At 43.1% G+C, this 17,305-nt stretch overlaps 1 protein-coding gene across 12 annotated transcripts in view; it reads right to left on the minus strand.

Annotated features, from left to right (window-relative positions):
* MAP4 (microtubule associated protein 4) overlaps positions 1 to 17,305 on the minus strand; it is a 250,361-nt gene that overhangs the window by 163,573 nt on the left and 69,483 nt on the right. For 10 of the 12 annotated variants that reach the window (XM_075923035.2, XM_075923033.2, XM_075923037.2 and 7 more), the window contains one exon: positions 3,191 to 3,450. In XM_075923035.2, coding sequence (XP_075779150.2) covers positions 3,191 to 3,431 — 241 coding nt within the window. In that variant the 5' untranslated portion in view covers positions 3,432 to 3,450. Of the gene's footprint in view, positions 1 to 3,190; positions 3,451 to 11,286; positions 11,328 to 17,305 lie in introns of all 12 variants that reach the window. The other 2 variants (XM_075923028.2, XM_075923029.2) reach the window with 1 other exon arrangement.

Here is a 17,305-nt window from a genome sequence, read left to right on the forward strand (position 1 = left end):
GTCAGATTCTGGAATTTTCGATGTGAAACTTTTGCTGAATATTATGTAGCAATGTCTGTGCTCAAAAGCCTCATATTACAATTTAACATTAAAACAGAGCCTAATGCTTCACTCCTCCAAACTTAAGGGCCATGCAAAATTTAAATTGGATTTATTCTACAAAATTTTCTCAGTGGCAGGTAGCACATATTCCACCCAACTTTACATATTGCCAGAAGCATTGTTTAATCAAGATGTGTTAAACAGTTATAATTTGTGGCTTTGAATGAGAAACCGTGGTCCTTTTCACAAGGAAACTGATCTCCCATCACCTCTCCAAGAAAAAAAAACAAGACTGAACAATTTGAAAGTAGCACATACTGGGATAAAGAGCCACAAATGGCTTGTAAATGACACCATTTGAGATTGCAGAAGTTTGATAAACCTTAACAGTCAAGTATGAACAAAGAGACTAACTTAAAGCTTTAGCTTACACATCCCACCGTCATCAAGTTCTCCAAATACTTTGGAGAGATCAATTCATCATCAAAGATAGGAACTCTATAATGCTTATTAGATGATGAGCTTTCGTGGGCCAGACCCACTTCCTCAGATCAAATAGTGGAAGAAAATAGTCACAACCATATATACTATTTTCTTCCACTATTTGATCTGAGGAAGTGGGTCTGGCCCACGAAAGCTCATCATCTAATAAACCATCTTGTTAGTCTTTAAAGTGCTACATTGTCCTGCATTTTGCTTCAGCTACCCCAGACTAACACGGCTACATTTCTATCACTATTATAATGCTTATGATTTCCATTGCCAGGTAATCCTAGGCAATTTGAACATCCAATTTTGTTATGTTTAAAAGCTAACACTAGGCATTAATACATACATACATAATATTCAAAGGCTTGCTAGTTTTAGGTAAGAAATTCAATTCAGTCTCTGAAATGACTGATTGCACACCCTGACACAAAATTTAAAATGCCATCTCATTTTAGAAAGCCAAAAGTTCATAGTAGAAAAATCAACATACAAATATACCTGCCTCTGGAATTTCCACTAAATGCATCTGACGAAGTGGGTCTTTGCCCACGAAAGCTTATGCTCCAATAAATCTGTTAGTCTGGTGTTTCTCAAACTGTGGGTCCCGACCCCCCGGGGAGTCGCGAGCAACTTAGAGGGGGGTCACAGTATCACAAAGTTTGAGAATCCCTGTGTTAGTCTATAAGGTGCCACAGGACTTCTTGTTGTTTTAACATACAAAGGGGAGTCTGACCAGCAGCCCATGTCAGCAGACAACAGTTCAGAGAGACCTGAGCTCAATTCACTTCTCATAAGCTCACAAGTTTTCCTATGGGAAAGCTTATATGGGTTCTAATTGACAAAGAGTAAGATGACTGCCATTTGCTGAAGTTGTACAGAGAGCACTATGAGCTCTCATGCTCAACCTTCAAGGGATGGACACCTAATAGGTCACATCCTCATAGAAAGTCTCGCACTTTAAAGCAGTATGTTGCAATGTTTTATTTTAACATTAAAGGGGAATCTTTCTGGCAAAGGATGTTGTAGCCATGCTCCAACTTTGAGAGATCCCAGCAGAAAAACCTTTTTTTTTTTTTTCCATTTAGCTTCAAGGATTTAGTTTTAAAGTTTTTCCCATCCCCTCGCAATAAACAAATCAGTGCCTACTATTAAAATGTTAGTTAAACCAAGAGGAGAACATGCCTAATCTGAGTAATCACATGATGTTTTGCCACAGCCTTCATCCTTCCTCATCCTGCTCCCCACCCTCTCTGTTTATCCCCACTCATCACATCATCTCTAATATTAGACTAAGATTTTCAGAGCAGGAGTATTTTTGGTTCAGTATTATGAATTGCCTAACACTTTCAGATAATGTCAAATAAAATATATGATGCAGCTCAAATTCCTGCATACAATCCAGAGCCACACCAGTCAGGAACTTTAGGATCATCTCTCATTTTGACTGATGACCATTTTAGGACTTTTATATATACCCTGTTTGCCCACCTGCATAAGTACCAAGATTAGTGTAAATCCCCCTTCATCCACAGTGATGAGCAGGTTACCTCGTTAGATGCAGAGTACTTTGCTTTTGTTTACCCACTACATATCATGAGAGGAAAGCAAAGTGCTTCACATAAGGAAACAAGCATAGGAAAGCTAAGGAACTATCCATAAATCATGTGTTAAGCCAGAGGCCAAGTAAGAAGCAGAATTCAATACTCCTGAATCCAAGTCCCTTCCTCTGATTCACCCATAGAGAAGTCTATTCATCCTCTCATCTGAAACAAGAAGTTGATATTTCTCCCCAATAATCACCAGATTAAGTAAGTTTTCTAAGTCAGTAATGAATGATGCCAAGCATGTTTGTAAACACAGCGAGTTATGTTCATGCAGCAAAAGATTAAATTCTCCCCCCCCCAAAAGGTCTCCAAAGCACACAATCTGAATGCTAGAAAGGAAGTATTTCCTACAGGTGAGCACAAAAGCCTGTCCATGTTGTCTGATTCTACTCCTCATTTAACCATTGTCATTCTGGGCAGCACTTAAGTGATTTAAACTCTGCGACTTCGTATCTGCACACAGAAAATGAGGATAATATTTCCCTGCCTTTGTACAATTATAGGATTTGGAGTGAAAATACTTAGTGTATGTAGTAATATTTAGTACTTGTGTAGCACCTTCCATTTGAGGAGGCCAAAGCACTATGAAAACATTAAATCTCACTGATAGTTGGCAATGTTAAGTATCCCCATTATGCAGATTGGGAAACTAAGGCAGAGGGTAAGTCATTTTTTCCAAGATCAAACACCAAGACAGAGGCACTGTCGGGATTAGAATGCAGACCTTTTTTTCCCTAGTCCTGAAACGTAATTAGACATTGCTTAGTTTGAAATCGTGTACAAAAAGTTTTAAGACGCCTAATACCAGGGAAAGCCCACTGTTTGCTTACTATAATATTCAGGGCTCACTGAGCGGCGGCGAGCTCTGCTCGCCAACCGCGTGGTTCTGCACTTTGCGCAGGCACAGATGGTTCTGCGCATGAGCAAATCACTCCGCGTCGGCTCTTCCGGGGTGTAATCTACTCACCACAGGCGAATAGATTACACTATTTGTCGAGTCCTGATAATATTTATTCACAATGCAACCATTTGGGCTGGTGTTTATAGACACTTACTTTCTACCTGACCACCGTCTGTGTGGGATTTGCTTTTTGGATCCTGGCTCCCAGCCTTTGTCTCATCATCATCATCCAGCAGGGGGACATAGTCTGTTTTACCCACTGTTTCTCCAACCATATCATCAAATTTCTCTGATTCCAGGGTGGCAATGAAGTCTCGTTTCACTTCTGCCTCGATTTCAGGTGGTGGTTCCGTCAGAGCATCCGCAAGACTGAGATTGTTATCGAAGTCAGCCATGCTTTAGCACCACTGTAACCTGCAGAATGAAAAAGATCATCTTTTTAGTGAGAGATCTAATGCTACTAGGAGATGGATGCTGGCAACTGTATGTACCTGCCTCCACAGTGTGGTAATTCCCAGATGCTCAGAAAACATACATAAAACCAGCACGATTCTCCCGAGTGAAGTGTTTTTACTGTATGATGTACATTACATTTCACATAGTGTTTGCAAACAAAACAAAGAAAAACTAATAGATGGCTAGCAACTAAGAATTAACCTAATCTTACATTTTGCTCTTATGTCTCCTTCAGAGCAGAGAGTAATTCAGTATCCTCAGCAGCAGAAAACCATCTGACACAAGGCAATCTAGTTCTTGAGTAGGACTCCACCCAGCCTCTCCTGGGAAGATTATGTTTTACATAATCTCTGGTGTGTACCTTAAATCTCAGTGTTGCTTTTCATCCCTTCCACACAGATGCTCTGCAGCACGTTTCTGTTCTCAGCAGACTGGGCTAGTGCCAGTAAACTTTCTCCTTCTCGGCATTAATGTTGGAAGGTAAAGCCCAAATAAATTAAGTGCTAAAAATCTCAATACTCCCAATGTAATGACTCAGTAAGATAATTGATTTTACAATCCTTTCCCTTTATGTTCATCAGTGGTCAGTGTTGGTCTCCGAGAGTAAGCAAACCACCTCCATTAATCAACCCACCTGGGTTACAGCTCTTTGGGTACGCACAGCAAAGACCTGTGTGCGGTGAATTCCTGGATTTTGAGAGGGATTAAATAGGGATGATAAATTTCATTTAATCAGCTAATGGAGTAGTCAATGGAATTTCCATCCACTAATTGACAAGGGAGGAGACTTCACAGCCACAGTGGGGTTAGCACCCAGCCCCCGAGAGCTAATCCTGCTGCGGCTCGGCAGCTCTTAATACATTTAAAAGGCAGAGGTACAGCAGGGGAGAGGGTGCAAACTGGGAATCAGAGGCAGCAAGGTGTTGGGGAGGAGGAAGCGATCAGTCAAATCACTACTCAACTAGTCACTTACCACTCTAGGGTTAAGGAGCAATGCACTAATGAGAGGTGAGGGGGGAATTGAGCCTTACTGTTCAACAGTCAAATGCTGTTTTTTCCAGACTAATTTTTAAATTGTTCTGTACCACAGAAGTATCGAGAGTCCCATTCACATGCCCTGTCCATCCAAGGAACATCTTCAGAAATGGCCAGAAATATATACGCCAGAAGTATCTAAATGGGGACATTTCAAATCCCATACGACAATCGACTCAATTTACATCAACTTTTTAATCATTTACTGCTAGGCATTGAATCCAGATTAGCTTCAAATAGATTTGCTCCACTTTTAAAAGCAGAAATAATCTGGGCAAAAAAATTATTGCTCCTTTAACGATTTAGTTATCCCTTTAAAAAAATCCAGTAACTTCTTATCTTAAAAAAGTATAAAAGACAAAAATGAGGAAGAAAAAATGAAGGAAAAATTAGTACATGCGTAACAAAGGTGGAGTTCAAATACTACATTCACTCAACATATTATAAAATTATAAAGGTCAGATACCTAAGTAATATAAGGTCATTATGCAACATGACAGACAAGAACAATGATGACTGACCAAAACTATAATTCATAAATCAATATTGTAATAATTCTGTGGCTTCATACTACTTAAGAGTTGCCACTATGCTCCTCACTATAGTTTTATAGCAACAGAATAATCCTGATCTTCCTCCACCAAAACACAGACCTCCTAGTACTTCAGTTACAGAAAGTCTGTTAACTGTCAGCAGAACATGGCTTCTGACCAACAGAAATTTTGACTCCATCCAGTGGAATGCAATGTCACACATGCTTCAGTATAATCCCACGTTTTCAAGCAATCGCTATTTGCCCAATTATGTTTAATCAGGCAAAAGACAGTTTGCATATTTTACCTAAAATATGCACTTTTATAGAAGAGTACTCCTTTTCCAGTACTTGGCTGTTCAAAGAGCAATTGTGATGCTTGAAGAGTACAAAGTTTTAATAGCTACTTTTAAGGAAGCTTCAAGACTTTCAACTTCAGATTTTTGTTTTCCTTTAGCTCCCAGTTTCTTGCCTACTGTAACAATGGGCAGTAGACAAAAAAACCCTGAGGAACAAAATATGATATAGGTCCCATGCTTAAAGGCTTACCACATTTAAGAGAATTTGGTCAAGTTATTAAAAGCTTACCCTGGTATTAGTCCAAGCAGATAGAAGACCTTAAATTCATGTAATTTCAGTCACCACCTTATTTATTTCTACTTTAGCAGAGACTTGAAGTTAGCTACCACTATCTCTGGAAAAGTTAGAGCTGTAAACAAACACTTTAATCCTTTATTTGAAAGCTGATGTGAAGCACTGGTTTTCTGACACTAACCTTTTAAGTAGCAATTTATGAGATAAATCACATCACAAAACTGAAGTTAGCAATGGGTAACAGGAGCAAAATTGTAGTCAGAAAACAGTTATAAAAGTACAATACCTTGCAGCAGAGTTAAGGATCATGAGTGTACAGAGTTAAGGATCATGAGTGTAAGGATCATGTTGAGGATCATGTTAAGGATCATGTAACAAGTAATAAGAAAAGCAAAAAAAGATTGAGGAACAGCTAGCCAAAAACTCAAAAAGAAATAAAATGTTTTTTAAGTACATTAGAAGCAGGAAGCCTGCTAAAAAACCTGTGGGTCCCATAGATGATCGAGCTATAAAAGGAGCAATCAAGGACGATAAAGCCATTGGAGAAACTAAATGATTTCTTTGCTTCAGTCTTCACGGCTGAGGACGTTGGGGAGATTCCTGAATCTGCACCGTCCTTTGTGGGTGATGAATCTGAGGAACTGTCCCAGATTGAAGTGTCATTAGAGGAGGTTTTGGAACAAATAGAAAAACTTAATGTTAACAAATCTCCGAGACCGGATGGCATTCATCCAAGAGTTCTAAAAGAACTTAAATGGGAAATTGCTGAGCTATTATCTGTAGTTTGTAACCTATCCTTTAAATCGGCTTCCGTACCTAATGACTGGAAGGTAGCCAACGTGACACCAATATTTAAAAAGGGCTCTAGAGCCGATCCTGGCAATTACAGACCGGTAAGTCTAACTTCAGTACCGGGCAAATTAGTCGAAACAATAGTAAAGAATAAAATTGTGAAGCATGTAGAAGAACATTATTTGTTGGACAAAAGTCAACATGGTTTCTGTAAAGGGAAATCCTGTCTTACTAATCTATTAGAGTTCTTTGAAGGGGTTAACAAGCATGCGGACAAGGGGGATCCGTAGATATAGTATACTTGGATTTTCAGAAAGCCTTTGACAAGGTCCCTCACCAAAGGCTCTTGTGTAAATTACATGGCCATGGGATAAGAGGGAAGGTGTCCTTTCTTGGATTGAGAACTGGTTAAAAGACAGGAAACAAAGGGTAGGAATAAATGGTAAATTTTCAGATTGGAGAGGGGTAACTAGTGGTGTACCCCAAGGGTCAGTCCTGGGACCAATCCTTTTCAACTTATTCATAAATGATCTGGAGAAAGGGGTAAGCAGTGAGGTAGTAAAGTTTGCAGATGATACCAAACTGTTTAGGATAGTCAAGACAGAAGCAGACTGTGAGGGACGCCAAGATGATCTCACCAAACTGAGTGATTGGGCAACAAAATGGCAAATGAAATTTAATGTGGATAAGTGTAAAGTAATGCACATCGGGAAAAATAACCCCAACTATATGTACAGTATGATGGGGGCTAATTTGGCTACGACAAATCAGGAAAGAGATCTTGGAGTTATTGTGGACAGTTCTCTGAAAACTTTCACACAGAGTGCAGCGGCGGTCAAAAAGGCAAATAGGATGCTAGGAATTATTAGGAAAGGGATAGAAAATAAGACCCAGAATATCTTACTGCCCCTGTATAAAACTATGGTACGCCCCACATCTTGAATACTGTGTACAGATGTGGTCTCCTCACCTCAAAAAAGATATTTTGGCCTTGGAAAGGGTTCAGAAAAGGGCAACTAAAATGATTAGGGGTTTGGAACAGGTCCCATATGAGGAGAGGTTAAAGCGACTGGGACTTTTCAGTTTAGAAAAAAGGAGACTGAGGGGGGATATGATAGAGGTCTATAAAATCATGAGTGGTGTGGAGAGGGCTGATAAAGAAAAGTTATTTATTAGTTCCCATAATAGAAGAACTAGAGGACACCAAGTGAAATTAATGGGTAGCAGGTTTAAAACTAATAAAATAAAGTTCTTCTTCACACAGCGTGTAGTCAACCTGTGGAACTCCTTGCCAGAGGAGGCTGTGAAGGCTAGGACTATAATAGAGTTTAAAGAGAAGCTGGATAAATTCATGGAGGTTAGGTCTATAAAAGGCTATTTAGCCAGGGGATAAAATGGTGTCCTTGGCCTCTGTTTGTCAGAGGCTGGAGAGGGATGGCAGGAGACAAATCGCTTGATCATTGTCTTCGGTCCACCCTCTCTGGGGCACCTGGTGCTGGCCACTGTCGGTAGACAGGATACTGGGCTAGATGGACCTTTGGTCTGACCCAGTACGGCCGTTCTTATGTTCTTATATGAGTGTTTAAAAGTATATTACGGACAAAATAAAAATCAAAATAAGTATATTGGGTCCATGCCTAAATGGAAATGGTAGAACTAACAATAACGCTGAAAAACCATGAGGTTAATAAATATTTCCGTTGTGTTGGGAAAAATCAGATATAGACATATGCTGATTAAACACTTTCCAAGAGGAGGTTATTAAGCAGCAGCTTCTAAAGTTAGAGAAATTTAAATTAACAGGCCCAGATAAACCTGCATCCTAGAGTTAAGAGAGCTGGCTGCAACATTAAATTGGATCTTAATTATGGGAACACAGGAAAAGTTTGAGAACATATGAAGAAATCTAATGTGGCAATATTTAAAAAGAACAAAGATGACGATCCAGGTAATTAAAAGACCTGTCAGTCAGATAGGGATCTCTGGCAAGTTAATGGGCTGTCTGATATGGAACTTAATTAATAAAGAATTAAAGGAGAGATGCTGTAATGCAAATCAACATGGGTTTATGGAAATCCTGTCAACCTAAGTTGTAATCTTATTAAAAAAATATATCAAGTTTGATTGAGAAAGATAATAATACTGATGTAGACTTCTGCAGTTATCTGACTTGATACTACACAAAATTTTGATTAAGAAACTAGAAGGATACAAAAAACAACATGAAACTCTTATTAAACGGATTCAAATCTGACTCAATGACGGGCCTCAAAATGTAGCTGTCAAAAGGGAATTATTTTCCAGCAGGTACTTTTCCAATTGGGTGCTGCAAAAATTGGCTATTTACTTGGAAGAAAACAAAATCCCTGAAAGCTAGCACATGACACCAACACAGGGAGTGATAAATAAAGAGGAGGCCAGGTCACTGTCAGAGTGATCTGGATCATCTGATAAGCTGGACACAAGGCAACAATCTGTATTTTAATATCTCCAAATGTGAATGGATGCGTCTAGGGAAAAAACAAAGGCCATATTTACAGAGTGGGGAACGATCCCGGGAAGCAGTGACTGAAAAAAAATAGAAGGGCCACAGTAGACCGACCATAAGCTGAAAAAGAGCTCCCAGTACAATGGTGTGGCCCAAAAAGGTTGTATCATCTCTGTATTGGCATACTGGCACGGCCGCTCAGGCGGCACTCATGAAGCAGTCTCTAGGCTCTGCGTGCCCCCCATGCCCGCAAGTGCCACCTCCTAGCTCCCATTGCTTGTGGTTCTCAGTCAGTGAGAGCTGCGGAGCTGGGCCATGGGCGGGGAGAGCACGAAGAGCCTCCTTGGTCACCCACATGTTTAGGGGCCGCAGGGACCTTGCAGTCACTTCCAGGAAAGGAGGCTGCTTTAGCCCCAGGAGGGAGAGGAATGGATCAGTGCGGCCTGTGGACACTCAGGGGTTCCCTCAGACAACAGTTGTAGAAACACTGGACTAGACTAGACGGCCCTTGTTCCCTCTTACCCTATGAGTCTGGGTCTATGATTCTAGCACCACAACGCATGTTTCAGTCATTCTTCCATAGAATCCTAGAGCTGGAAGAGACCTCAGGAGGTCATCAAGTCCAACTCCCTGCCCAACACAGGACCAATCCCAACTAAATCAACCCAGCCGGGGCTTTGTCAAGCCGAGACTTAAACACCTCTAGGGATGGAGACTCCACTACTTCCCTAGGGAACCTCTCTCAGTGCTTCACCACCCTCCTAGGGAAATAGTTTTTCCTAATATCCAACCTAGACCTCTCCCTCTGTAACCATCTTTCTTGAATTCACTCAAATTAGTCAGAAGGCCTGTGATGTGGCCTTTATCTTTCAGATCTGCATCCTTTCCTCTTTATTGTCTAGGGTAATAGCACTTGCCATCCAATCCCATACTTTGTGAAACAAGATTGAAACAAACAAGCATGCAGTAGCTCTCCCTTCCTGTCATCTCCTTTTAAGCAGCTCACTTCCTTCATTGAGTAGAGCTGTGGTTCCCAACTGCCAGTGGCAACTCTGGAGGCTGGGAAACACCACTCTCACCATGGCCTGATGGGAGGGTCTCTTCCTGGACACGGAAGAGCACTTTCCTGCTTGGCGGGAGAGCCATGCAGAGCCTAGTATGGCAACCTTAGAGCAGCCACAAGCTGGGCAGCAGCCCTCACTTGGCAGCTGGAAGGCAGTGAAGGGCTACGTGAGGGGGGCGGGCTGGCACTGGGGGATTCTGGGGACAAAGCTAATACTGGGGGGCTCTGGGGACAGGGCTAGTACTACAGAGCGCTAAGAGATGGGGGTGACACTGGGGGGTCAGGGCTAGTAGTGGGAGGCTGACAAATGGGGCAGGGCTAGTAGTGGGGAGCTCTGGGGATGGGGCTAATAAAGGGGACTGGCACTATGGAGGGCTCTGGAGGAGTTGGGTGCAGTGGGGTTTACAAACAGGAGGCTGGTGGGGGGGGTCTGGCACTGGGGGGTTGGGTGCAGGGGACTCTGGGGTCAGTGGCTAGCACTAGGGGAGTAGTCGAGAGGTGAGGGACTCTAGGGGTTAGGGCTGACACTGAGGGGCTCTGGATCCGGGGCTTTTGACAGACCAGTAACATTTTATTTGCACAATGAATATGCAAATAAAATGTTACCAGCCCACCAAAAGTTTGTAAATGGGTTTGTCAATCCCCAGTATAAAAAAAGGCTGGGAGCTACTGAAGTAGAAGACCCACACCATCTCTGATTCTTTTATTTTTGGTAGACTGAAGGAGCTCAATCTATATATCTTTCAGAGAAAGTTAAGGGTTAAGAGTCTGTAAGTGGCTAGATGAGGAACATGGCCACAACGTCTACTGAGCACACACTTCAAATCAACTTATCACACTATACAAATATTTCCAACAGCTTGCAGTTTTCATGCGGCCTGTTGAGACTTTGGCATTTTTTTGTTATTATTATTTGTATTAGTTTCAAAGTCTTGAGTTATTTGTTAGCAGAGCTTCCTCTCAACAGCAGGTTAGAGCTGACCACAATAGTAAATCATGGCCATCCTCCTACTCAGATGGAAACTATTACTGACTCAAAATAGAGGCCCTACTACGGTTCATCTGATCCTATATAATACAAGCTGAGTAAATATCTAACACCAACACCAAGAGGGCCTGCAAACCAATGTGTGTCTATATCTGTTGGGTTTTAAGAAGAGCCTCAGTTTATCACCAATCAAAACATTTTAGAAGCAGTTAAGCATGGGTAGTAGGTGAAGGCCCAGCCCCACTCCTTGAGCTGTAACTTACACCGCCAGCTGTAGTGTAGATGTACCTTTGGGGGCTTACCTGAACTCACTCGAAGTCTGTGATGGAGCCAAGAATTAAGCCTGTGTATCCCAAAAAACGAAAGAAAAAGATTTTTAACAGAATTTTTTTGGAGTGTTCCAAATATCTAAAACTCTGATTTTAATGATATTTTAAAATCCTGTGTTACTAAAACAGTAAGATGTGCATCTTTATTTATTAATGAAGCTGCTGTAAGTAGGACTATTATTGACTTTAAAAAGTATTGACGGCATGCAGACCTGAAAATACAAGTGAATAAGTTAAATCTAAGCACACCACTTCTGAAAGGTTACGGACCCCTACCTTAGAGACTAACAAAAAATGTAGATGGTATCATGAACTTTCGTGGGCACAACTATCTGAAGAAGTGGGCTGTGCCCACGAAAGCTCATGATGCCATCTATATTTTTTGTTAGTCTCTAAGGTGCTGCAGGACTATTCATTGTTTAAGTTTTTTCACCTAGAATAAGTTCAAGAGATATTCCATAGAAAAAAAAAAAGACTCCATGTGACCCTCACTTGCAAAAAAGAAAAAAGGGGGAGGGGGTCGATTGGGTCAGCCTACTAGGCATAAAATAGGATGGGTCATGTAGCAACTCAAACCTACACAGCAAGTGAGACATTACAGAAACTGATCTTCTGTACACTTATGGGAAGAGTAATACCCTGATAGTTTATACCTTATGGAATGAAGCAACAAGATGGTTTATTAGGTGATGAGCTTTCATGGGCCAGACCCACTTCCTCAGATCAATATGATCTTGTTAGTCTTTAAAGTGCTACATAGTTTTTCCTTTTGTTTTAGCAAGATCAGACTAACACGACTACCTCTCTCTTCCTATTCTATAAGGTATGTGATAGTTAAGCAACACCACCACAACTACCTGGAAGACTTGTGATGTTATGCTGACTTAATATACAATTTATCTCTAATGAAGTCTCTGAAGGCACAGCAAATTGCTTTCTCTAACAAGACAATTGCAACAGGATATTTTTAAAAAACACAAAACCCTCCCAAAACCTGACATTCCACTGCACACACTTCTCTCCCGGGGGGAGAGGAGGAGAGTCCAAACATGTTCCTGATGTGTGGTCAGGCTGCTTCTCTCAGCACTGGAAGGATGAATACAACAAATAACATACATATGCAGGGGCAAAATTAGAGAGGCCAAGGTACAAAACGAGATCAAACTAGAAAGAGACAAAGGGTAATAAGAAAACATTCTAAAAAATCATCAGAAGCAAGAGGAAGACCAAAGAAAGGGTAGGCCCCTTACTGAATGAGGAGGAAAAAACAACAAAGTGAGTCAACAGCATGCTCCTGTCACCAAGAGGGCTAATGGCATATTGGTCTACATTAGCAGGAGCATTACCAGCAGACCGAGGGAAGTGATTATTCCCCTCTATTCACTACATCTGAGACCACATCTGGAGTACGGCATCTGGTTTTGGGCTTCTCACTACAAAAAGGATGTGGACAAAATTGGAGAGAGTCCAGCAGGGGGCAATGAAAATGATTAGGGGCTGGGGCTCATGACTTATGAGGAGAGGCTAAGGGAACTGGGCCTATTAAGTCGGTAGAAGAGTGAGGAGGGATCTGAAAGCAGCCTTCAACTACCTGAAGGGAATAGGGGGCTCTAAAGAGGATGGAGAGAGGCTGTTCTCAATAGTGGCAGATGACTAAACGAGAGGATCAATGGTCTCAAGCTGCAGTGGGGAAGGTCTCTGTTGGATATTAGGAAAAACTATTTCCCTAGGAGGGTGGGAAAGCACTGGAATGGGTTGCCTAGGGACGTAATGGAATCTCCACCCCTAAAGGTTTTTAAGACAAAGCTTGACACAGCCCTAGATAGGATGATTTAGTAGGGGCTGGTCGTGTTTTGAGCAGGGAGATGAACTAGATGACCTCCTGGGATCTATTCCAACCCCAGTCTTCTATCATTCTTTGAAAATGGGGAAATGACAGAGATGTTTAATGGCTTCTTTGTTTTGATGTACACCAAGAAGGTTGGTGGCAAAGGGACACCTAACGTAGTGAATGCCAGGGAAAATGGGGTAGGGTAAGAAGCTAAAATAGTGAAAGAACAAGTTAAAAATTATTTAAACACATTAGATGTTTTCAAGTCACCAGGGCCTGATAAAATGCATCCTAGATTATTCAAGGAGCTGACCAAGGAGGTATATGAGCCATTCGCTATTATCTTTGAAAAGTCATGGAAGACAGGTGATATTCCAGAAGACTGGAAAGGGACAAATACAGTGCCCATCTATACATAGGGAAACAAGGCCAACCCAGGGAATTACAAACCAGTCAGCTCAACTTCTATACCAGGAAAGATAATGGAGCAAATAATTAAGGAATCCAGTTGTGAACAACTAGAACAGGGGCGGGGAACCTGTATGCCAGGGCTCTGCTTCCCCACAGCTCCCATTGGCCAGGAATATGACACCACAGCAAATGGGAGCTGCAGGGCTCTGTGATTACAGACACTCAGTAAATAAATGATTTTACAGCCCACAGCAGCTAACCTTGATGAAGTGCATGCAACCCCCACTGGGGGCTGGAGAGTCCCCACTGCTGATCTAGAAGATAATACAGTGATAAGTAACCATCAGAATGGATTTGTCAAGAACAAATCATGTCAAACCAATCTGAAAGCTTTCTTAGTCAGGTAACAAGCCTTGTGGATAAGGGGAAGCTGTAGATGTGATCTAGCTAGACTTTAGTATGGTAGCTCATGCAATCTCACATAATGTTCTCATTAACAAATTAGGTACATATGACTGTGACGGGTCACCGCTGGCACGCACTCCCGAGGGTCCAGCCGCCCTGGGGGCTCGCGCGGTGGCAGGCAGAGCACACCAGCGGCGAAGCCGAAGCCGCGGCAGTGGCGGCGGCAGCCGGAATCTGCCTCCGCAGCTGCGCCGACGCGAGGCAGGCAGCACCCACCCTGGGGCGTTAGGGGGAGGGGCCGCGAGCGCCGCTCAGGATGCCACCGACATGCCGGCCGCGTCAGCAGAGGGGCGGGGCTGGCAGCCGACGTCAGGGCCGGCGGGACAGTTTAAAACGGCCCGTCGGCACAAGGAGGGGAGCTCTCCTCCGGGGGAGCGGAAGGTAGACCGCGTCTCAGGACGGACCGGGGACACACCCGAGTGCGGCCGGTGGCACAACCCTGCGCTCGGGGATCCCAAGCCAGCCCCCATCGCAGATGGGCCGCTAGCCTGGGCTCCAGCAGTGACCCGGATAGTGCGCGACGCCCACGGAGGGAGCAGCCCGACCGGGCGAGAAGACGTGGCAGACGGTTGGACCCTGGGTTTGGTACGGACCAACCTCCGACCCCTCCAACTGAGGCACGGTAAGCCGGGCGAACGGACAGATTGTTCGAGGGCGTGGGGTGAAGGGAGGAAGCAGCCCGGGGCGTAAGCCTTCTGGCGCCCGTGGGTAGATGGGTTACGGGCGGAGTGACCCCCCGTCTACCGCAAGTCCCGACACTTAGGGCCCCGGGCTGGGACCCGGAGAGAGGGCGGGACCGGGTCCCCCTCCCTCCACCAGAGGAGCATCCCGCTCCGAGCAACGCCGGCGTAGGCATGTAACAGAACCAAGTCCCGCACCCCCTGGAACTGGGGTCGGACTAAGGGGTCAGCCCCCCTCTCCCCCCCGCAGGGACAGGTAACGACTACTGGGTCCGCTGACCCCCCCTTCCTTCCAGGGAGGGGGGTGATCACACCCGATCACCCGGGCTTCCGACTAGGAGCCCGGCCGTGAGACAAACCAAAAAGAGGCGAAGGGGTCCACCAAACCCCCCTCCCGGCCAGGGAGGGGGTGATCGCACCCCTAACCCCTCACAATGACCTCGATGGAGCTACTATATGGTGAGTGCATAACATTTGGATAACCATTCCCAGAGAGTAGTTATCAATGGTTCATAGTCAGCCTGGAAAGGCAGAATAGGTAGGATTCTGCCAGGATCAGTTCTGGGTCCAGCTCTGTTCAATATTTTCAATAATGATATACAGAGGATGCTTATAAAGTTTGTGGCTGAATCCAAACTGGGAGGGTTGCAAGTGTTGTGGATGATAGGATTATAATTCAAAATGACCTGGACAACCTAGAGAAATAGTGAGGAGTAAACAGGATGAAATTCAATAAGGACAAATGCAAAGTACTCCTCAGTTTCACACAAACAGAATGGGAAGTGACGGTCTAGGAAGGAGTACGGCAGAAAGGAACCTGGGGGGGGGGGGGGGGAGGGTCACAGTGGACACAAGCATAATACGAGTCAACAGTGTGACAATGATTACAAACAAAGCAAACAACATTCTGGGATGTGTTAAGAGGAATGCTGTAACTTCGCCACTCTATTCCACGCTGATTAGGCCTCAAATGGAGTACTGTGTCCAGTTGTGGGTGCCACATTTCAAGAAAGATGTGGAGAAACTGGAAGAAGTCCAGAGAAGAGCCATGAAAATGATTACAGTTTAGAAAACATGACCTATGAAGGAAGACTGAAAGAACTGGGTTTCTTTTGTCTGGAAAAGAGACGACTGAGAAGGGATGCTATAACAGCTTTCAAGTACCAAAAAGACTGCTACAAGGAGAGAGAAAAATTATTCTCCTTAACATCTGATGAGAAGACAAAAAGCAATGGATTTAAATTGCAGTAATGGTGGTTTAGGCGGGACATTAGGAAAAACTTCCTGTAAGGGAAGTTAAGCACTGGAATAAATTAGGTTACAGAATCTCCATCATTGGAGATTTTTAAGAGCAGGTGAGACAAACACCTGTCAGGGATGGTCTACATCAGTGTTTCTCAACCAATGGTAGGAGTATCTTTAGGGGTACTCGAGAGAAGTCTGGGGGGTACATCAACACAACTAAAACTTGGAGAAAACTGAATTTGTTTTCAGTTTTACAGTGCTTTATTATTTTTGTATTTTTTACACCCAAAAATTTCATCACCCGGCCAGCTATGATTAAGTTGTTTAAAAACAAATGTGCTGCAATGGTAGAAAAAAATTGTGCGTCTGAAAACTGTAGGTACTGTGGGTACTTATAATTTTTTTTAAAAAAGGGGTACTTTATAAAAAAAGTTGAAGAAACTGGTTTACATGGTGCTTGGTCCTGCCATGAGTGAAGGGACTGAACACTTGAGCTCTCGAGGTCCCTTCTCCTCCTATGACTCTAAGTTGCTCAGACACTACAGTGATGTGTGGTGTAAGAACCTTTGGAAAATAGAACAAGATAGTTTATTCCCCACTGATGACACAAACATTGTTATCTGAGCAACTTTGAAGGTGAGTACCTGAGGCTCTGATCTTTGCCGTAGTTTTATTTCCTGTGGGCTTCCCTGTTTATAGCATCCTTCAATATAACCCCATAGCAAGTAACCCCTCAAAAATAGAGGCCTGCAACATAAGCGCATAAAAAGTATTTTCCAGTTTGTCTTCAGATGACTGGAGTCTACACATCCTAAACTCAAAACTCAGGTCATCTGAAGAAGTGGGCTGTACCCACAAAAGCTTGTGATCCCATCTACATGCTTTGTTAGTCTATAAAGTGCTACCGGACCATGTGCTGTTTTATAAGTTTATCTGAGTTTGAACAGTCTAACACAGAAAAGCTCAGTACAGAGCTGTGTGTCTCAGGGAGGCTTTAACAAAATACAGGACTATGTAGCACTTTAAAGACTAACAAGATGGTTTATTAGATCCTTCTGAGGAAGTGGGTCTGGCCCACGAAAGCTCATCATCTAATAAACCATCTTGTTAGTCTTTAAAGTGTTACACAGTCCTGTATTTTGTTTCAGCTACACCAGACTAACACGGCTACATTTCTATCACTATTCAGGGAGGCTTTGAAAGAGTATTGTAAAGAGTCACAGGAAGGAGTAGTCGTGGACTGTACTCCACCGAGCCCTGCAGTTTGGGGCCTGTTAGGAAATGTGTATTGCTGGATGTACATCTATGCATATAACACTGACAATGCACTTAATTTTCTGGAGCGTGCTGTACAGTTATG

Source organism: Pelodiscus sinensis, chromosome 2, assembly GCF_052426305.1.
Source record: "Pelodiscus sinensis isolate ZL-2025 chromosome 2, ASM5242630v1, whole genome shotgun sequence".
NCBI classification, from domain to species: Eukaryota; Metazoa; Chordata; order Testudines; family Trionychidae; genus Pelodiscus; species Pelodiscus sinensis.